The sequence below is a fragment of the Ictalurus punctatus genome, chromosome 22 (assembly GCF_001660625.3).
Source record: "Ictalurus punctatus breed USDA103 chromosome 22, Coco_2.0, whole genome shotgun sequence".
NCBI classification, from domain to species: Eukaryota; Metazoa; Chordata; class Actinopteri; order Siluriformes; family Ictaluridae; genus Ictalurus; species Ictalurus punctatus.
The window spans coordinates 8,571,817-8,594,948 of record NC_030437.2 but is presented as its reverse complement, the minus strand read 5'-3'; the positions used below and the strand labels follow the sequence as shown (position 1 = coordinate 8,594,948).

The 23,132-nt window shown below is 39.3% G+C and overlaps 3 protein-coding genes across 12 annotated transcripts; 2 read left to right on the top strand and 1 right to left on the bottom strand.

The window, feature by feature from the left end:
* Positions 1–783: 783 nt before the first annotated feature.
* On the bottom strand, positions 784–15,555 carry gpsm1a (G protein signaling modulator 1a). 10 transcript variants are annotated; one of them, XR_008393259.1, is made up of 5 exons: positions 14,964–15,554; positions 9,602–11,443; positions 9,346–9,462; positions 4,046–4,110; positions 2,706–2,765 (listed from the first exon to the last, which is right to left on the bottom strand). XR_008393259.1 is itself a non-coding variant. In XM_053674605.1 (4 exons), the coding sequence occupies exons 3-4, from the start codon at positions 2,696–2,698 to the stop codon at positions 1,596–1,598; spliced, it is 486 nt and encodes a 161-aa protein (XP_053530580.1). In that variant the 5' UTR covers positions 2,699–2,765; positions 4,046–4,110; positions 14,964–15,554; the 3' UTR covers positions 784–1,595. The 10 variants fall into 10 exon arrangements, 2 of the variants coding, with proteins under 2 accessions (XP_053530580.1, XP_017307768.1); XM_053674605.1 differs by lacking the exons at positions 9,346–9,462; positions 9,602–11,443 and adding an exon at positions 784–1,772 and having other exon boundaries at positions 2,390–2,765; XR_008393260.1 differs by lacking the exon at positions 9,602–11,443 and having other exon boundaries at positions 14,964–15,555.
* Positions 11,966–16,636, top strand: LOC124626182 (centrosome-associated protein 350). Its single transcript, XM_047149888.2, has 4 exons — positions 11,966–12,135; positions 15,569–15,650; positions 15,809–15,988; positions 16,202–16,636. The coding sequence occupies exons 1-4, from the start codon at positions 11,966–11,968 to the stop codon at positions 16,316–16,318; spliced, it is 549 nt and encodes a 182-aa protein (XP_047005844.2). The 3' UTR covers positions 16,319–16,636.
* Positions 16,637–16,842: 206 nt separating this feature from the next.
* On the top strand, positions 16,843–22,410 carry LOC108255910 (uncharacterized). Its single transcript, XM_047149783.2, has 8 exons — positions 16,843–17,032; positions 17,349–17,629; positions 19,229–20,967; positions 21,054–21,182; positions 21,280–21,522; positions 21,609–21,749; positions 21,891–22,016; positions 22,133–22,410. Exons 1-8 carry the CDS (start codon positions 17,010–17,012, stop codon positions 22,286–22,288), a joined length of 2,838 nt encoding a protein of 945 aa, XP_047005739.1. The 5' UTR covers positions 16,843–17,009; the 3' UTR covers positions 22,289–22,410.
* The last annotated feature ends 722 nt before the right edge of the window (positions 22,411–23,132 follow it).

Sequence of the window (23,132 nt, the reverse complement as noted above, 5' to 3'; positions counted from 1 at the left end):
TCAGAACACCATGCCTATATTAACGCAAGGCCATTTGTCCATAAACCAATTGTCATATCTCAAATAAATCTGGCAACGCGATTTGACATGGCTCTTGTGTGTGTGTGTGACTCGGTCCAAATCCGTTTAGATTACTACCATAGTACGTGGCATAATATTATAAAATACTACTTAGTGTACTAGTATGCTGTTTTGGACACAATCTCTCCTTAAAGCTAATGCTTTAATTCTGATAATGGAGAAAATCCCTGCACATAGTGTACACGTGACTAATCGAGGGAAGACCACTACGAGGCAAAATGTAAAATTAATTCATGTAAGGTTTAGGCTATAAATTTCGTCAAATCAAGTAAGTTAATCTCCTTGATTGAGTAATTTATATGATGCACATAGATATAGTATGACCAGACATAATAAAACACTCATTTATTTACTGAAACATGGAAAATGTTATTTTTAAGAGCCTATTAGCATGATCTAATAATGAACAATATATGCAGAATCTTTATTCAAAAACATGATTCAAGCTTAGTTTAATAGTTTTTGGACTGGATTGTGCCTTCTGTAGTTAATTATATATATTTTTGCTTTATTTATCCGTAGGCCTTCCGTTTATTCGATGCAGGGTTGCTGGGAGCCTGGGAGCACAGGGGTCACCGGCGCAAGGCAGGGGACACCCTGGATGGAGTGCCAACCCATCGCAGGGCACAATCGCACACACAATATGGACAATTTAGACATGACTACAATGCATGACTTTGCACTGCAGGAGGAAACCGGTGTACCTGGAGGAAACCCCAAAAGCAGAGAACATGCAAGATCCACACACACAGGGCAGAGGCGGGAATCGACCCCCCCCCAACCCCGGAGGTGAGAGGCAAACATGCTAACCACTAAGCCACTGTGCACACCACTTTATTTATCATTCTTCTGAATAGGTTTATTGAAACCAAGCAACCCAGAGGTTACCATATGCTAGATGCATCACTCCCATCTGCTAGGAACCAACAGATTGATACGGGAGTGTGGTGGGACATTATTTGTCACTTGACTTGAAAATGAAAACAAGTGACAGTTGATGTGACACTGACAGTTTTACAGTATTACTATTAAAATTATCAACATGTTAATGGTGGTTTGTTGAATTGGAATCTGAACAAACATATATGCAGAGCAGATTATTTTTCCCCATTCCCTCAGACAACATGGTCTAATAAATGTTTAGGCCTGTTTTATAGACGTTTTTTTCTAAGGTACCTGTCCCATACACACTTGAGTATATTTCCTACTTCAATACACTTTTTTGAAACTCATGAAACTGGCCGTGTTAGAGCAGAAGGACTTGTTAATGAGTTAATGGGTTCATTCAGGTGTACTGCAGGGGGGGGGGGGGGGGGGGGGGGGGGGGGTTTACGCTAAAAAATGTTTGAGAAACTGTATTCCAGACATTATGCCACAAATCTGGGCCAAGTTGGAATGTCAACTATTTCCACCAAAGACTGCCCAGACTTTGGTATAGAGATCTATACCAGGATGGGCTCATCAATGTCAGTGCTTATACTTGGCAGCAAAAGTGCTGTTAAATGCTGCAGTCTCTAACTGGTTGGCTTGGACTTGGGTTCAGAGTCTGTGGCATCACTCTCATCAGGATGGAAGGAGACTCGCTGTTCATCCATTCGTTTAGCCTGTACTCTTTGAATAAGACTGAAAAAGTCTTCATCTGGATCCGGAACTGGAGGCAGTGAGCACCTCTGGTCATTGATCCGGGAGGACTGGCAGACACATTGGGACAAATTGAGAAAGAGACTCCATATTTTACTCAATTTCTATTCATATTAATATAGGATAATACAATATATGGCCGAAATTATGTGGACATCTGACAATCACATGCATATGTGGGCCTTCCCCAAACTTTTGCCACAAAGTTGGAAGCACACAATTGTCTAGAATATCTTTGTATGCTGTACCATTAAGATTACCCTTCACTGGAAACAAGTGGAGACAAACCTGTTCCAGCATGACAATGCCCCTGTACACAAAGTGAGATCCATAAAGATATGGTTGCCTAGGTTGGCGTGGAAGTGGCCTGCACAGAACTCCAACCTCAACCCCATTGAATACCTTTGGGATGAACTGGAATGGTTTGCCTAAAATAAGTTCCTGACCTCACTTACACTGTAAATCTAAAATGTAGTGGAAATCCCAACTCCATATTAATGCCCATGGTTTTGAAATTAGATGTTCAACAAGCACATATGGGTAGGATGGTAAAGTGTCCACATACTTTTGGCCATATAGTGTATATTCTGTGTAGTTGAATAATACATTGGTATGAGTAGTTCAATGAAAAAATATTTTTGCACACTAGTGCTTCATGAGTTTTTACCTGATATTTTATGAGCATGTTAAAGAAATCATCACCAAGCTCCTGTGGATTACAGGCTTCACAAAGATGGCCAGAGCTGTTCTGTGCTATCGTGATACCCAGCCGGTCTCCTATACTGGCCCGCTGGTCATCCAGTCGTCGGCTCTGTGAACTGGCTATCAGATCAAAGAGCTCCTCTGTTTGGGTGAGGGAAATGAGAGAGGTGGCTCCGGACAGCAGTGGGGACTCACATTCAGACTGGGCTCCAGCTGGGGCCTCTGCTGGCTGGCCATTGGACTGTGGAAGATGCTGACAGCGCCGGTTTTCCATGTGGCTGCTTGTATAATCACAGAGGACTGTGAGGAGGGAGTCCTCATTAGGGGAGACCTGGCCTTGGCTTTTAGAAGAGAAGAATATGGTAAATAAAATGAGACAACTAGACAGACAAGTGGCCTACTGTAAATACTTAGGACTGGGTCTTGGAAAGAATGTTTGTAGGCAAAGCAAAAGAAAACTTAAGGTGAGAAATTAGAGTCTGTTCCCCTTGCAGACTTCTGCTCCAGAAATCTGCAGACTAGCGCTAGGACTGTAAAAGTCATGTAGCATAACCAAACAAAACCAGTGAATTGCACTTGTATATATCCCATTAGTTGTAGTAATTTTAAACTACTTTTTATTATTATTTTGAAGAACAAAAAAGATACACAACTTCCCTCTTAACCCAAATGTAGTCAGCCAAGACATGTTTGTTGCTCATTGTTTGCTTATTTAGTTGAAGATACACTCTCAAAACTTACTCACATAAATGGACTACAATTAGTTTTTAGTGTAAAGCTTTAAAAGTACTCTACCTGCACATTTCTAGGTACACACACACACACGCACACACACACACACACACACACACATGCACACACACACACTATCACCGAAGTGACAAGGAAAGGTACAATTTAGTACCCTTTTTCCTGAGAGTGTAGCTTAGCGGTAAGGGACACTTACTTAGCTTAGAAGTAAGGGCCTAGCCTCCAGTCCTGCAAACTGCATATCTAAATCATCATTGTCAAATTAACTCTGTTAATCAAACTGTATTGAAGTTATTAATGTGAGTTAATATTTGTGAGTTTAAATATGTAATAAACATTTTATTTAATGTCATTTTAAAATAGTTTTATTGAATCAGTTTTTACAAACACACTGGAGAACAGACTTAAAATTGACATCATATGGAGAATCATTTATCTTGTACCTCCAGTCAGCTTGCATAAACAGTATAATACTTCTAAGTTTGCTCTTTTAAAATTGTTTGCCGTGCTAACAACAAAACTAGGTCACAGAGCCTATTTAGGGCTGGCATGATGCACAGAGAAAGGCCCTACAAAGTTTTAACAAGTGAAACAATTCCAAATGAATGCAGGATTTATACTACTTTGCACATAAAATTCTTTACCATAATTTGAATAATTAAAGATGACAGAACCTAAATATGATGGGCACATGATAAATTATGTTTCTATATATAGAATAATCTCTTTGCAACAACTTTAGATGTTCAAGTAAAAGATATTGAGGTTCACACATGCACTGGCTGCACTGGGCTGTTATTGCTCTGAATAGCCTCAGATGCCAAAGCCCAATCACAGACTGAATGAATTCCTAGGCAGACAATACACACACCTTTCTTGCCTGACACCCAAACGTGTTTGTTATTGAGCAGAGGTTCCCAGCTTGCTTATCTTCTTCTGTAATGTAAAAAAAACATAGAATAGAAGATAAAAGAGATGTTTATAATCCAGCAACGCGTGGTGCACTTGCCATTTTCACACACCCAGTTTTCCTATGAGCGGGATTGTGTCTCTTTTAGAGGGGGAGAGGAAGAGAAAGAGATGGGTGGGGGTTGATGGGGCACATTTGCCCCTCTCAGCTTACATCATGGTTGCTATAGGAACTGCAAATCGTTTCCCAAATCTTGCTCCTGTGTATTCACACACTTGTAGACAGCTAGACGTGCAAGCACACACATTCACTAAAGAGACAGACAGATACAGACAAGGACATACTGGCTCAAATGCATACACAATTGCACATAGTCTGCTTGGCATTCCTGTAGTCATGTCTCCATCATTAATACTGAAGGAGTTGTAATGCTTTATTTTTTCTATATACTTTCAGAATAATCACACATCAATTTCTTAGGGTTGAGTAGCCAGGGTTTATATTATTTATCCAATTATTTTCCACAATGACTGATGCAAACATGAGTTGCTGCTGCATGGAGCAATGGGGTGGGGGTGGGCAATAACGACTGAAACCGGGGAAACCAAAGAAACAGTGCAGCCTGGGGCCTTGCCTGAATTGAATGGATGAATGCCCATCCGTTCAGAAAGCCTGGGGAGGAATAGAGCAGTCTCTCTCTCTCTCTCTCTCTCTCTCTCTCTCTCTCTCCCCCCCTTTCTTGATAATTCCCTTGGATCAGCTCTGCATGCCACCCAGCAGGGCAGCTGCTACTGCTGGTCCCAAGTTCCGTGTCTGTCTCAGACCCATTGCTGTCCATCCAGCATGCTGAACACACACTCCCACATAACACACCCACAGCTGCTTCTCATTTCTCCCTCATACAACACTGCACTGTGGCCCAGCTGCATGTATTCTGTAAACACTTGTATTTGTGTGTGGGTGAGCAGATTGAATAGTCGCAGTGCGATTGGTGTGCAGACACCCACTGCTGTTTGCTTGATTGAGTGGACAAGAACTGAATATATTTGATTCTTTTGTTTGTTACTCTGCAGTACAATCCGCATAGGAGTCTGTTATAAGAAAACACAAAATCAATATGTTTGCAGTCAGAAATGCCTGAATGTCTTCCCCAGTTCTCATTTCCTTCAAAAGGTGTCTTTCCTGCATGGTCTCCAGTAACGTAACACTACTAAACAAGTGTCTGGTTGTAAGGGATGTTGGCAGTTTTACTGAGACCCCATTTCTGGTGTCTCCAGATGATTCATCAAAGCAAGAAACGGCTTCAGTCCTCTCTGGCTTTCCACATAAAAAACTAATCTCTGTTCAGCCCTCTAATTAGTATGTTCTAAAACTGCAGGGAAAATCACAAGCTTTTGTTAACTCGATACTGAGGTAATCATGTTTTTACTTTTATTCCACTACTGTGATGACTGAAAAAATTAAGCAATTTTGCAAGGCCCCTGCGCTGATTTATAAAGTCTTTCACTCTCTAACAAAAAAAAGGTCCATAAGGTCTTTACATCTGTGTTTTCCATTTAAAGGCATGCAATTGTTAAAAATTAAAATTAAATAAATGCAAATTAGTTGTTGGGGAAAATCTTCTTTTAAATGTCTCGGTCACCAGAAACACTATTGTTTTGTTTGAGCGATTTTGAGATTGTCCACATTAAAATATCTTTGTCCGATTTCGCCTTGTTTTTTTTGTTGTTGTTTTTGGGGTTTTTTTTGTTTTTTTTGTGATTGTTGCAGCACAAATGCTTGATTTTGCTTCTGCTTTTTTAAAAATTTGTGATGTAATTTGCTACTTGAATTGTTGAAATTGCAACTGCATGTCATTGTTTTGCATGGTCTTTTCCAGTGATGTTTGTTGGTAAATGAGAGCTTTTAGTTGTAGTCATGTTTGATGCATGTGAATGGAAGGGGTCACATGGCAAGTCTTGACCCAAATCTGCGGAAAATCTGTGGTAATTATGAAAAATTGCAAGCTCCTGTGAATATTGCAGAGTTTCCTTGATTTTGCATTAATTTCTATCATTGCAAAATAGCAAAATTCTGGAGGGACTGATGAGGGCTCTGGGTAAGATCTACACAAAACATAAGGTAAACATTGCATTAAAAATGTTAATTGCATTAGGAATTTAGGAGCTCCTTCTGTTCAACAGGGAAAACCTGCTGCTGCCACAACACACCTGCAGTTGTTGAAGCTCAGAGTGTGGTTCTACGCCTAGAACTGGAACTGCAAGCACTTAAACTGAGAAATCAAGCTGCCCATACAGACTGTTTGACTACAGTAATCCCGATACAATGTGTTGCTTACAGTACAGTCAGCTTCTAATTTATTGGCACCCTTCATGAAAAATAATACTCAACATGAATACTATTCCCATTTCAACACTTAATATTTAGTGAAGTCTCTCTTGTAGAAAATAGCAGCACTAAGCCTTTTCCTAAAATATTTAGCAAGGATGGACGCACTTGAAGAGATCTCTTGGACCACTCCACCCTGCAAAACATTTCAAGCCTCTGTATGGGTTTGTGCAAGTGGACAACAGATTTATAATAGGGTTCAAATCTGGTGATTGAAATGGCCTTTGCAAAACACTGTGCGAACACTGTGGCCTTTGCAAAACATTTACATGTGTGGTTACGGCACAGGAAGCACAGGTTTGAAAATAAATGTGAATGAGCTGCACTGAGAATGAATGTGGGAATTGATGTGATATATCCAATTCCCACTATTGAATTCTTAGAATAAACAGGATACAGGAATCATGGTAAAGACAGACTTTCAGGGATTCTGGGAATGCATTGTAATGCATAACATTAGTAACATGTCATTTCGAAATGAACTCTCTTATGATAGTTAATAAAAGTCATTGAGGTGAGTAAAATGGCGCTGTGTTTAGCTCGAGTTTCCTGGGCACGATTGTGCGCGTACTGCGCTAGGACACTGTTACTAAGAGAGCGCGTGACAAACAATCTAACAGAATCGGTGCACGACAGATCGAAACTGAGCTAATCAAAATTACTCTCAATTACAGAAGGTAGCGTTTAACCCTGTAGAGCTCTCGCTAATTACCAATATTTCCACACCAAGGTAGGATTTCTTCACGTTTTCTTCTTCTGTACTTCTGAGAACTTTTCCTCCCTTTGTTTTTACATTTGGAAATGTGTGTAACTCTCTTAATGTATTATATTTAGTTAATTTATTGTACATATAGCCTACAGCTGATTGAAACTTTTTTGCATAACTTTTGGGCCAAAATGAAATATACAAATGTATAAATTTTTTATTTATGTATTAAATAGTGTAAATTAATAGTCAAATAAACAGAACGACAGGCTATGAGTCTAATAGTTTAGATCTCTGTCTGAATGTGTTACCAATATTCTGTAATAACTTTTATGCTCACTAGTTGCTTTTTGGCTTTCAGCCTCTCTATGCAACGTCTTGGCAGCATATGGATATTTTTAAGTGTAATATTTATCTTTTCATTTTTCCTTACATATTTGTTATAACTGCTTTCTCCCAGACATTTCTTTATGTCTCTTGGATTGTTATTTGTTGTGAGATACACTCAGGGGTGTGTTCATTTCAGGGGATGCATAGTTTTGTACTCAAATGTATATGTATATGTATATGTCACGTAATGGAGGCACAGGCAGAAGCAAGTGCACGAATGGCAGTTTAATAAAACAACAAGTCCACAGGATGAGGTAGAAGTCGATAATCATAAACAGGCAGAGGTCAGGCGATCAGGCAAACAGTACAAACAAGGCAGGGCAAAGAGACGAGGTCGTGAACATGAGCAAAGTAAAAACCCAGAAAGAACAAACACACTATAAAGGCTTGGTATAGACAGAGACACTAGGCAACTGAGCGTATACAGGTGCATCTCAGAAAATTAGAATATCATGGGAAAGTAATTTTTTTTCGTAATTTTAATTCATAATGTGGAACTTTCATATATTCTAGATTCATTGCACATAAAGTGAAATATTTCAAACCTTTTTTGTTTTAATCTTGATGATTACGGCTTACAGTTCATGGAAATCAAAAATCCAGTTAAACAGTTACACTTAAACAGAGTTAATTGAGTTACATTGCTGTTAAATTTAAGTGTATTTGGCTTAAAGAAATTGATATATCACCTTAAACATTTTGAGGTAATTAGTTTCCTCACTTTTTTGAACTTACAGTGAGGAGTAAGACAAATGCAAATGCAGTTAAATTGTGCTAATAAGAGGCAGGCAGACAAATATTTAAAAAAAAAATAAAAAATAGGCAACATCAGAATCCAGAAAAAGGTGTGGGTCAGGAGATGTACAAACATCATATACTAGGTTAAAGAAGATTCTCTAAACACGAGGACAAAACAGGATCAAAAACCGGGAAACATGAATAAAGAACAGAGGCTCGGTATGGTACTGGCGTCAAAACACAGAAAAAACGGACCTCAACCTAAATGAATACCTACAAGAGATTTAGGATGACATGTTAGACACCACTGTCCACCACCATCATCAAAAACACCAATTGAGTGAATAACATGAAAATGTTTCTTTGCAAGAATTAAATTTTTTGGAAAATTGATGTTTGAAACGTTGAATGTTGCTCTTTTCTATAGAACAGTAATCCAAAATACATTTTTTAAAAATCTAAAACTAAAAAATTATATATAGAAATGACTGTCTAAGACTATTCCTGCCCTTCAAACTTAGGAATATGTGGTGTGAGATGACACATGTTGAGCCCCATTCATCCACTCCTTTTCTGTTGGAGATCTCACACAAAGCTCGACCTCCACTTCAGGACATATGCAGAGATGTGTCCAAGGAAGTTCCTCTCCAACAGGCCGAGTCTCATATCCAAGGATCCAGACAAAGTAGTGCTCTGTCTATCAACTCACCGACGAGGGCCAACCGTATGGATCTGCTGAAAAGGGGCTCCCCAAAATCAAAGGCTCTTGAGAATCTGAGAGCCAAGATCCAACAGCAGAGACTGGAAACCATATCTTTAAGTCCAGTGATTGAGATAAAATGTCAAGATCACATAACCAGGAAAGTCTGCCGAGTGAGTAGCAAAGGTCTGTAATGTATCTGAGCTTCACTGAACACTAAATGAGCAATGACATCATCAGATCTCCTATAAAAATAGATATAGAGGCCTATAAGGACATCATAGGCTTATAAATTAAATTCCTTTCTTTGGCCAGGGGAAAGAATAATAACAAGTATACCTGTGTCTCGATGGAACGCCAACACAAACCCATCCTCAGGCAAAGACCACCATATGAACCGAGCCATCCATGGTACTGCTCCAAGAAAACGTAAGAAATGACTCGATGGGATGCTTCCTGTATCAAAATGCAATAAAATCTGAATATATCTTATTAACACCTTCTTGAGCAACATGATATCTTATGCCAGAAAAGTGCAATAACACAAGGTTTTGAACATTTCCTTCGTAATTATATAGAAGAACATTATGCATACATATCTGCTTGGAGAGATGCCCAGAAGCTTGTGAAAGAGGTCTTAGATTCCCAATGCATCAGGGCCTCAGAGTCTCAGGAGGACAACACCAAGAGTATGCTGCAGAATTCAGTACTCTTATTGTGGTACAATACACTTCAACCATATGACTATCAAAAGATCCTGCCTCTAGTTTACAGTAAATAGATTTGGAAATTTTAATCAAGTTGTGTTTAATTTACAGAGCATAAGGGACAATTCACACAGAAGAATCGCCAACAGACTGCAGCACTGAACACTCAAGGTGGTTCAAAACATAGATCTAATGAGTCAAATGTGACTGAGAAATCATGCTGTCATTCCCCTAGAAATATTTCACATCCACCTAACCAGGCAGCAAACCCTCCTAGTAGCTCTGGAAAAAGCAACTCTGCATGGCCATTGTGTTTGAAAGAGAAGGAGAATGAAGGTCCTGCCAAACAAAGTACAGCACAGAGGCAAAAGGCACAAGAGGTGCATGAATACATGCATCGACAAGTCCTTGAGAGGAGGAGAAGGGAACGACATATGAGGAGAAATGTGGAATTTGAGCAGGAGAGGAAGAGAAGGAGGGTGCAGGACATAGTAAAAAAGCAAAAAGACGCTATCCACAGGACCAGGAAACAGCAGACACAAGAGTCTGCGGTAAGAGTCTGAGGTGTGTCTGGAATTAATGCCCTGCAGCTTAGTGAACAAATAGTATAGCCATTATTTCCAATGCACCGGTCCATTTAAATCAGCTGCATAAACTTCAGTTCAGCCTACTCTGTGAAGTGCGATATATTAGAAAACCACTTTTCTTCTGCTGTGTAATTTCAACCACTCTTCGCAGTATCGAGTCTAACTGAATTGCAGCCGTCAAGGTACCTGCTGTTCAACTGAAACATAAATCTAATGTAAAATTCTGTTACCTTGCTTTCTTTTCTTTTTTTTTTTTTTTTACTATTTTATTCTGTTTTAGGATGCCTGTAATCAAAAGTTGCTTTGGGATTTCAGTGCTACTTTCTTGACTCTATAAACTCTCTTTTCAGTGGTGATCCTAAATACAAACAATCCGTTTAATTATGTTTTTACATACAGTACACCATATCACAGGATGTTTTCCAATAGGCCTAAAGCAATGATGATCAACGATGAAATGAGTCTATAAAATGAGTCCCATTGCGTGAACAATGTTAAAAGTGGAAAGCCAGAAGAGATGTTTACAAATGTGTAATTCACATGGAAACAGATGTAGAGGCTGTTATACACACACACACACACACACACACACACACACACACACACACACACACACACTGTAGTGGACAAGTGTTTCATCAGAGTAGGCTCTGATGCTGTCTTTCATAACATTTCATTTCTTAGAAAAGCAAAAATGCTGACAAAGGAGTATTTGCTAACAGCAAGATTCCTGGACTGCAACTCAATGCACAATATGCTGTTTTGGATACATCCAGGTGAGGGCAGCATTCACTAGTATTAGGTTTCGATGTTTTCTTGTTTTAGAGTAAACTCAATGTGCCACGGTTAATTATGTTATATTACATATGGTTGGTTTTATTGTGTGTTTCTGTTTATGTGGCAGAACTTTGCAGATGGAGCTGTTTTCTGATGCCCGGTCTAAGACCAACAATCCTGTGCACCTGGTTGATGTGAATAGCTCTTTGATTATCCAGGCTGAGGCTCAGAGACACAGAGTGGAGGCTCTCAGAAAGACGATAGCCTCTCTGGATGCACGTGTGAAGAATGAGACTGTCAGGCTTGGCATCACTGGTCATAAAGAAGTTCTGACATACACAAGGCCCACTGATGATAAACATGAATCTGCAGACAGAAAAAAGAATAAAAAGGTGTCTGTGTCCATTAATGGAAATGTACCCATGAAGAAAGAGAGAAAAATCAGTGTAGGTAAGTGGTTAACTTGGTCACTGACAGATAAACAGGCGCCATCCCGAAAAGGTATAAAGACCAAGAAAGAGAACTGAGTGAATTTCTGAATGTGTATTGTAGATGAGCAAGCTTGTCACTCTGCACTACAGAGTGAACAGAGAATGACTCAATGCACATCAGATCAAGGTGACGGCAGTGAAAGCACATATTCTACTAGCAAGGTAAACTTAAAATTAGGGTGTGACAGAGGATATTATATACTCAGTGCTGGGTTTCACTTGTACTGATATCATAATGTCATGAAAATTATGATGTATACATCCTTTGCCAGTCTTTAAAAATATGCAGTTCACAAACAGCCGGCTGTACTATAGCCTACTGTGTAAACCATACATTTATGCTGACATTTTATCCAACATAAATACCCGCTGTGTGCAGTGGAGTGATCTGAGCGGGATGTACAGTCAGGGACAGTTCCAGTGCCACCTCTCATTGGCACAGAGTCAGCAGTATATCTGGGAAGAGGAAATCAGGGCGCGCCAGTTCAGTGCCCTCTTCAGGCTCCGAGAGAAAGCACTGTGGGAAAGAACTCAGGCCGAGCTCGCATGGTTGGAGCACTGTAAGAAGTGAGTATTTCAATAGTACAAATTCATACTAGACTTGTGTTGCTTTTAAAGTAAATATGTGAAAAGCTTTTACTCATACTCATTGGTCATTTTATCTAATACATCTACTATATAAATCACTTTTTGCACAATTTATCAGCCTCGCTCTACCCCATCCATTAGTGCAAAGGGGCTGCCTGATTGTAGACTGCGGGCTATGATTCATTCTCTCAACCGCAGTGACACCGAGAGGGTAATGGCATAGTAGTGTGTGCTGGTATGAATGTATCAAACACAGCAGTGTTGCTGAGAATCTGAAAGTGTCACTGCTGGGTTGAGAAACAGTTCACACCAAATATATACAGCCAACCCCCGTCTATTATCATAAACTGAACAGTAATAAAGGGCTAGAGGACAGTTAACACAAACTGGAAAATTGAGTATTTATATATATATATATATATATATATATATATATATATATATATATATATATACACACATATATATTGTAACTGCACCTACAACATGGACCAACAAAGGTGGTGTGTATAATAAAGTGGCCAGTAAGTGTACAGTGTTTCTAAAACTTTCTACTATAACACTGTTGAATTCTTGAATTTGGTTGGACAGAATTTGTTGTTAAATTTTTTCTAACAGCACAGCTCTGACAATAGTATAAATCACTAAAATTCGTTCTACTGTTATATTTTCTATAGCAACAATTCACAGACATTTGTGCAACCCAGTAATAGATATTGCTTTATAGTGCTTATTTAGTGATGAGTTTTAAAGTTTTATACACTGGTGCTTGAAAGTTTGTGAACCCTTTAGAATATCCTATATTTCTGCATGAATATGACGTAAAACATCATCGGATTTTCACGCAAGTCCTAAAAGTCGATAAAGAGAACCGAATTAAACAAACGAGACAAAAATATTATACTTGTTCATTTATTTATTGAGGAAAATGATCCAATACTTCATATCTGGCAAAAGTATGTGAACATCTAGGATTAGCAGTTAATTTGAAGGTGAAATTAGAGTCAGGTGTTTTCAATCAATGGGATGACCAGGATGATCAGTTGAGTGAGCGCTTTGTTTTATTTAAAGAACAGGGATCTATCAGAGTCTGATCTTCACAACACATGTTTGTAAAGTATATCATGGCATGAACAAAGGACATTCTGAAGGTCCCCAGAAAAAAAGATTAGTTGATTCTCATCAGCCTGGAAAAGGTTACAAAACCATCTCTAAAGAGTTTGGACTCCACGGTCAGACAGATGGTGTACATATGGAGGAAATTCAAGAACATTGTTACTTGACCACTAGCAGTGGTCAACCAACAAAGATCACTCCAAGAGCAAGATGTGTGTAATCCACAAGAAAACAAAGGAATGCAGGGTAACTTCTAAACAACTAAAGTCCTCGCTCACATTGGCTAATGTTAATGTTCATGAGTCCACCATCAGGAGAACACTGAACAACAATGGTATGCATGGTAGGGTTGCAAAGAGAAAGCCACTGCTCTACAAAAAGAACACTGCTGCCCTTCTGCAGTTTGCAGATCACATGAACAAGCCAGAAGGCCAGTGGAAAAATGTTTTGTGGATATATGAGCTCAAAATTAACTTTTTGGTTTGAATGAGAAACGTCATGTTTGGAGAAAGGAAAACACTGCATTGCAGCATAAAGAATCTTATACCATTTATGAAACATGGTGGTGGTAGTGTCATAGTTTCGGCCTGTTTTGCTGCATCTGAGGATGCAGTTTGCAAGGATGGCTTGCCATCATTGATGAAACAATGAATTCTGAACTAGATCAACGAATTTAAATGGAAAATGTCAGGACATCTGTCCATGAACTGAATCTCAAGAGAAAGTGTGTCATGCAGCAAGACCCTAAACACACAAGTCATTCTATTAAAGAATGGTTAAAGAAAAATAAAGTTAATGTTTTTGATTGGCCAAGTCAATGTCCTGACCTTAATCCAATAGAAATGTTGTGGAAGAACCTGAAGCAAGCAGTTCATGTGAGGAAACCTACTAACATCCCAGAGTTTAAGCTATTCTGTACTGAGGAATGGGCTAAAATTCCTCTAAGCTTATGTGCAGGACTGATCAACAGTTACCAGAAACATTTAGCTGCAGTTACTGCACCAAGGGGGTCACACCAGAAAGCAAAGGTTCATATACTTTTGCCATGCACAGATTAGAGATGTTACAATACCAAAAATCTAGTAGTCAGTACCGATACCACCAAAAGTACACGATACTCGATACCACCGTGTGGTATAAAAATAAAATAATTATTATTAAATTTAAATACTCTCCTGGAGAACATCCACCTCTGGCTGATACTGGCAAAGAGAGAGAGAGAGAGAGAGAGAGAGAGAGAGAGAGAGAGAGAGAGAGAGAGAGAGAGAGAGAGAGAGAGATTTTAGTTATCAAACACTGTCTGACAACGAGTAGAGGCTACAGTGGAGGTGCACTCCTAAATCATTAGTTTAAATTAACTGATATGGTGGCAGGCCAAAAAGATTTATTAAAAGCATGAACGTCTGAATAATTATTAGTGACATTAGGCTACATTTAGCTGACAGGACACGGGCTGAATGGCGATGCATGGTGCCCATTAGGAGGTAGTTTATAACACTACAATGCGTTAGCGTCGTTAACAAATAACTGGCTATTGCTAACATTACATGGAGGATAACGTTAGCTGGTTTCACGGCCACAATGCCAGCTGCCTCAAACAAATATAATATAGGACCGTCTTTCAGGTGCTTCGCCAAATTCCAGGTGTTTCCTCGCTTTGTTTGAAATGAACAATAGCATCTGTTACACACCGGCTTCAGAGCATCAATTATATGTTTGTTGTCATCCGCCTCGAATGCGAAGTATTTCCATATTCCATACTACATTTCATCTCAACGAGTCTCAACTTCTGTAGTTTTTCCCATGTGCTTGTAGGCGTTGTTCTTCTTCTTCTTCTTCTTCTTCTTCACCACTTGTCGACCGACTGAAACACTTGCGCGTATTTGCTGCCCCCTTCAGGTCCGGAAGAATTGCAACCTCGGTACGTCCATTAGAACCGGTTCCAACGCTGCTCCAGAAAAACAAGTACCGTCACGTTTTAAGAATGTTGGTACCGAAGTATCGGTTCTCCTGACATCCCTAGCACAGATATGTATTGGATCATTTTCCTCAGTGAATGTCCGAGCATAATATTTTTGTCTCATTTGTTTAATTGGGTTCTCTTTGTCTACTTTTAGGACTTGTGTGAAAATCTGATGATGTTTTGCAATGTTTAGAAAATTCTAAAGGGTCCACAAACTTTCAAGCACCACTGTATATATTATGTCCTTTGGGTTGCTTAAAGTGCTCTTGATCAATTACTTGAATCACAGTCATAAGAGTTATTTTATAATATGATTTGTTTTATCTCCATCAGGAATGCATTATCAAAGGAGGATTCTGTGACTGAAATCAAGCGGAAGCAGGAAGAAGTTGTAAGCAGACTGAGACACGAGGAGGTGAAAACTGTACATTTGCCTTTGTTAAAAAAGCATTGCATTATGCATTGTAAATTCTTTCAACTGTTTATTTTCTATAAACTCCATACATGTATTATAAGTAATAACATGAATTTTACAATTTTTATATATCTTATTGCCATATAATTTATTAACAGGCAGAGATCCACCACTGGCGCAATGTATGTAAAAGTGGGCGGCAACAGCGTCGTTTGCTGCTTTACCATCACAGAGACATCCTAGACATCAAGAAGTCGACTACTCACCTTCGACAAGTGCTAGAGAACCAGGCCATGACTGAGACTGATGCCAGGCCCAGAGAGACAGCTTCAGCGCTAGTAACTACTCTGCATCTCCCTGCCTTCAGCTTACATCCTGCCCTCCAGTCAGTGTCTCTCTATTAATAATTGTCATCATATGAAAGGCCATAAAAGCTATGACTGTACTGGGGGGAAGGATTTGGGAAGGAGAGCTGGATTTTATCCACCATTTATCCACAGTACTCAGGTGCCGCTCCACAACCATGCTGTGTTATTTCTTATTTTCTGCAGGAGGGAAAGAGTTTAATCACAAAGCCTGGGATTATACCAGCTGCCAGAGGCGAAGATAAGCTGCCAAGTAAGCAGGGGAGGCAAGTGTCGCCATTCGCTTCTACTGTCATGCATTAAACAGAGGAGAGCTATTTAGCAATGTTTTACAGTGGCCATTGAAGTCCACTCTGGTTTGACGTGCAACCTCTTAGGGATTTATGAAATACTGCAGTGCAGCATTTAGCACACACCAGAGCTGTGAAGCATGACACACATCACTAGGCAATTTTTTTTTTAAGCGTAAGCCTGCAGCACAGGACGGGAATACCATGTGCTTGTTGTGTTAGGTGTGCACTGTACTCTATCACTGTTACAATGCACCACTCAGAGTAATTACTCTAAGTAATGGAGGGAAGCAGAGAGAAGGAGAAGGAGAGTAAAGAGGGGGGATGGATGGGAGAAGCAATATCATTGGAGAGAGAGAGAGAGAGTGAGAGAGGGAGAGTAAGTGAGAGAGAGACAGTGTGTGTGTGTGTGTGTGTGTGTGTGTGTGTGTGTGTGTGTGTGTGTGTGTGTGTATGTGTGTGTGGGAGAGAGAGAGAGAGAGAGAGAGGGAGAGAGGGAGAGAGAAGAGGATATTGAAAAGGAAAGGAGGGCACGGCTGAAGAGAGGGATGCAGGCTGCTGTATGCTGCTTTTACAGCTCACACTAAGATGGGACTGCAAGTGGTGATTTGGGGAGTGGCTGCAGTTTCTCACAGGAGATCCTGAAGGAGGATAGTCTAATGTACCTCGATCGACCTTAGATTCTGTGGCTCTATCATGCCACTATGCCAGCCATGAACAGGCCAGGGTAGGTATAAGACAAGTCTCATTTTTCTGTCTGTCTCTCTCTCTTTTGCTTGCAAGGCCTGAGTGTCTTTATATTACATAATGAAGACTTGTGACTTGAAAACTAATACTGGTGGAAAAAAGACATCAGGGATTCCATGAGAGTGCAATGCATTTCTGAGAAGATCAATGCTCTCTTTCATGTGGGATGATGAAGCGGTTTTATGTGACTCTTGTGCCGAGAAGCTGATCCTGCTGCAACATGAAGCCGTCAGGATATGGCCTAGACTGACCCTAAGTCAACAGAGTGAAAGCTGACTTTACTTTTGCTTCCACAGGTTTCTTACTAAAGCAGGCCTGAGGAGACTTTTAACAGCAGATGAGGTATGGACTCTTGGGAGGAAGAGAAGTTTGGGAGAACATAATATCCCAACAGAACAAGAGATCCTTCAGACAGCAGGGTCCAAAGATTCAAGTGATCCAAAATGTTTCTCAGCATACAGCCATCGCAGCAAGCCATGCCATAACACCAGCACGGAGAGAAAAGTAAAAAGAGAGGATGGAAAACCTTCACGTAAGCAAGAATCATTGAAGGCAAACTCTAAACCTCATGGTTACGGTGGGTCAGGTTTAAAAGATCCTTTTAAAATGTAGATCTAGCATGTTCTAAAGTTGTTTAAACACTTGACTGTAATTATTGGTTTTCCCATGGTTAATATCGTATCCTGTTAAAATATTGTCAAAATATATAACAAAAACATTCTTCTCTTATTTAATTTTAATCACAACTGTAAAACTTGGTACCTATTTGATTCCTTTTAAACATCAACACTAAATCATTCAGTTTCAGTGGTGATGTACAGTGTATGTCCAGCATTTTTGCTGACTCATGCTCTTGGCTGAGTGATTCAATCATTAGTTATATACTGACCTACTGTGGTAGATAGAAAATGCATAAATACCGTCAATTCCTGAATTATTTGACTCTTCATGAAAATTAACAAAATGTATATATAACAGGGACCGAATACAAATTCAGAATGAACAAATAAACATATACAGTACATATACATATAAATATGTGTACATGTAATATAAATAAAACCTATAAATACACATATGAATAGAAGGCACTTGCCAGAAAGGTTCACAGGATGTGCATCAGGACTGAGATCCCACAGGACAAAACAAGTACAAGTGGGAGGTTGATATTTTCATGCAGGAACAAGAAAATGGTCAGATATTAAGCTTTTGGGATAAACAAATGTAATACATTTACAGTGTTCATTTATTCATCCTTAGTAACTTACTGTTCAGGATTGCAGTGGTTTAAATTAAGCTACAACTATGAGAGTGGGATTTTAAAAAAATATCTAAATATCTAATTATGAAGAGCAAGAATTCATAGGCCATGCTGACAGTGATGGATATTTCTCCCTCTGTTTATTTCGCAATATTTTCCAGTGGTTCAGTGGCACAGTTTTTCATATGTTATTTAAAAAAAAAAAAAAAAAAAACCTTTAAAAATCCAAATACAGATACACTATACGGCTAAAATTTTCTGGTAACCTGACTGTCGCACTTATCTCATTCAGATTTGATTTCCCTTTTATGTTATAATAACCTCCTCCACTCTTCTGGGAAGGCTTTAAACTAGATTTTGGAGAGTGGTTGTGGGGATTTGTGCCCATTAAGCCACAAGAGCATTAGTGATGTCAGGCACTAATTTTGAGTGAGGAGGCCTGGGATGCATTCTGCGTTTCAATTCTCCCCAAAGGTGCTCATTGGGGGCTACAGCATACAGAGATATTCTATACAACTATGTGCTTATAAACAGTACTGAGCATCATCATGCAATCACATAAGTCAAAACATCAATCTTCACAAGCCAAAATGATTGAATCTAACATGCTGATGATGTTCCTGGCCAAAAGGTTTCATCTGACCACAAGACAATTTCATTTTGTGGGTTGCAACAAAAGAAATTATGGAGAGTTTAGTTGGTTGAGTACAAATGTTTCTCATTTTTTTATATCTGTTTTTGCCTGTTCTTCTGGTGTGTGCCAATAATTCAGGAGTTGACTGTATTTTCATATTCATAGTTTAATTATTATTATTATTATTATTATTATTATTATTATTATTGTTGTTGTTGTTGTTGTTGTTGTTGTTGTAGACTTTCTATGGTATTTTACTTGAGGTGCATTTGTCCTTACAGAGCCTAAGCCTGTGAAAAAGGTCAAGAGCCCTTTGCAAAAAATTGATCCTCATCCAAAGGTGAGCCCAAGCATTGAAATAAACTCAGGAGAAAAAGTCCACTGGAAGACTCTAAAGGATATGCATCATTTCACATCAGAACACAACCAGCCTAGTTGTGGAACATCTGACAATGTCCCCATTGTGTCCTGTTTATCCTCCGACATAGAGGAAGATCTGCCCTATGATTTTGAAGACATACATGAAAAACCTGGAGAACAAACAGAAACAAGGTTTCAAGAGACACTGAAGCCACATTCATCTTCATTTGAAATGACTATAGACTGTGGTGAGGTAATAACTGATAATCTGACTCTTTATGTGCAGAACAGCCATCAGTCACAAAGTGTGGGTTTCAACAATAACCATGAGATTTGTGATGTGTCCAGGAAGTCAAACATAGCTTATACTAAGACACATGAGATTGATTTAGTCTCACAGATCTCTGAAAATCTGAAGTGGCAGAACATAAAAGATCAAATCATAGATAAACCACTTGTTACAAATTCAGTCCAAGCCTTAAGTAGCGATATAAAAAGGACTGACAGCCCATCCTGTGATGATAGCCTTTCTGAGGCAGAAGATAAATCAGAACCATTTTCCCTCCAGAGTGAAGGACTGGTCTGGTCTGAAGAAGAGAAGGATATTCAAAGTGAAGAGAAATCTGAAGCAGGCACCTTTGCTTTAGTCTATGCTGAGAAGTTTTCTGTCATCCCAGAATCAACTCCATACTGCCACCAGTCCAACATTAAACACTGCGAAGTATATCCCTATGATATGCTTCATAATGAAAAGCAAATTACGGCAGAGTCCAACCTGTCAGAGATCCTCTCTCCTGTAGATGAGGTCTTGTCATATGGAAGTGCTGAGCTTCCTCCATCACTTAAAGGAGGAGGTGGACCGGGACTAGACATCAACAGTTTACCACCTCCTCCACCTGCATTTGAGATTATCACATGGACTAGTGAGGAGGATATTCCAGCTCCACCTGACTTTCTTGAAGACACTTCCATTAATAGTGAGAACATACCTCCTCTTCCTGTGGACTTGTCTTGGAAGAGAGATACAGAAAGGCCAAGTGTGACAAATGTTAATAATGATGCTAACACTGGAGATTTGTGTCAAGTGCTTTCTCCTGTAGAACAGGATCAGGAAGATGAGGGTTCTGAATACACTTGCTCTCTTCCTGTGGATGACAGTAATGAAAGCCAAGATCCTTTGTCCTCCTTTAAGATTGGAGACAGGGTTCTTGTCTGCAACTCAAGACCAGGAGTTCTCAAATACAAGGGATACACTACTTTTGCTGGCGGCTTCTGGGCTGGCGTTGCATTTGATATGCCCAATGGAAACCACAATGGAACATTCAGAGGTGTGAAGTATTTTACATGTGAGAAGAGCTGTGGGGTTCTGGTCAGAGCTGAAGACATTTCTCATCTGCGTAGAGACCATTGTAATGATGCATGTACAGGCATGGATGAAGATACATTCTCAGATGAGGATCCCCCCAATAACCAAGATGGGGAAAATGGGAATAAACCTTCCAGGAGGGGGCAAAGAGGGCAAAGTGGCAGACATAGCTCTCCTAGACATGGTTCATTAGCACCAAAACAGACATTCCAGCAGGAGCCATGTGAAAATGATGAAGCCACAGACAATAAGTTACCGACTTTTTCAACATCCAGTGAAAAAACACCATTAAAAGTGAGCCAAAAACACTAAAATACTTGCTTTCGTAAATTTATTTTGCAAAATGTGCTCCTTTGTGATCATTACACATTCTATTTTAGATTGATTGTACAAGCCATCTGGAAGACTCTGAAGCTCTGATAGAGAGGTTAACTGAGGAGATCTTTGCAGATGCTTTAAAGAATATACAGGGAATGGGGTCAACACATTATGGTAAACCAAAGGAAATTGTAAGCATCCAATTTTATGCTTCAGTAGAATTTAACGTTGGCCATACTTTTCCAGAATTACCACATTTGTCTCAATGTTTTCTTTTCTGAACCTCAGAATTTTAAGAAAAAAGAAGCTGTCAATGTGATTAAAAAACCAGGTCTGATGGATAAGTGGCAACAGGTGTATCCAGCAAATCCACCACAAATACGGGTCAAACCTCATGAACACAGAATTGTGTACAGACTGGTTCATGACACGGTTGAGACAATCTGTGGCCAGGCAAATGGAAGTGCACTTGAGGCTTGTGAAACACCAAACTACTTAGTAGATGATGAAAGTCGCAAAACCTACAGGCAGGTGAGTCATGCCTACTTGATTTAAACTGTTGTCAATCTGTAGGACTCTCATATGTGTATTTTCCTTTCATTCTGTATTCATGTCAGGTCCTTTTCCAGTTATCATCTGATATTCTGCACAAGATTTGTGCTGATATATTGGAAGTGAGTGGTCCTTTTCAGAAAACAATGCACAAATCAATGATCTCACTTTTACAGACAAGACAAATTTCAGTCAAACTTTTAAAGGTAAGCTCAGAAATAAAGGTTTAAGAGTGGTATTATCAATAAATCGTTAAGATCATCAAGTTTGACGATATAACTGTTGGCACTAGAAATACAGCTGATGTAAATATAATGAATTGTGAAATATATCTACATTTAATCAAGAATGCAGTTAAAAGGGAAACACAGAAAATTCTTAATTTGGAACACACTGATCAAGAAATGACAGAGATTCTGCAAACGCTGTGCAAATACTGGTATGCTAAGAGGGACAGAGTGGACTACATCCTGGTTTGTACAACAACTTTTAATTGAATATTGATATGAAGAATTAATATTATTTCTGTAGCCTATTATATACTGTCTTGATTAGTAAAGCAGTAATGCACACATTGTATCTTTTGTAGATTCAAGAGCTTCACAATGAGGAGAAGGAGTGGGTGGATTACAGCAATGACCAGATCACTGTGAAAATGCGACTGGCCAATGAGATTTTCAGCCTGCTTCTGGACGACACTATATCAGTTCTTAACCACATATATAACAGACAAAAAATTATATAGATTTGGCATCCATATCATGTCTTTTGGAAGATTACACAAATTGTCACATCTTGACTTTTTGATTTAGGTAAATTCTGTGTATAATTTTAAAATAGAAACTAAATAAAGGGAATTGTTTATATATGTAAGTACATTAGTATATTATTTTGTAATTTGATGTAGAAAATTACAGATTGTTACAATTTTAGTAGTGGGTAGTGGCTGGTACTGGCCACGTTACAGCTCCAGTGTCCCTGGTTTGTTCCAGATCTCAGATCGCATGTTCTCCAGTTTCTTCTCCAAAAAACATGACAGCTTATAGATTGGCTTCTCTACATTGCCACTAGGTGTGAATGAATGTGCAATGTGTGCTCATGGTGCCCTGCAATAGAGTGTCCTCCCATCCAGTGTGCGTCCCCACCTCATGCACGGCGCTCATGAGATCCAACTCCACCCCAACCCTGGACAAAATAAAGTGTGGCACAGCGGGTATCCTTGCCTCCTCACAGCTCCAGTGTCCCCAGCTTAATTTTGAACTCAGGTTATAGCCTATTGTCTGTGTGGAGTTTCTGTTTATTTTCTCCCCGTGTACATGTGGATTTCCAGGCTTCCGCTCCTAAAACATGCCACTCAGAAAACTGGCTATGCTAAATTGGCTATAGGTGTGAACAAATGTATGAATGTGATCGTCCCTGATGCCCTGTATTCCCATCTCACATCCAGTGACCCTGGGAACCTGGGATAGTTTTCAGATTCAGCACAATCCTGGTCAAGTAAAGCCTTTAAAATATTTTACTACTTTTTGATCGTAATGTTTATGCAAAAAAAAAAAATACAGATTGAACTGCAAATATTTTTAACTTAT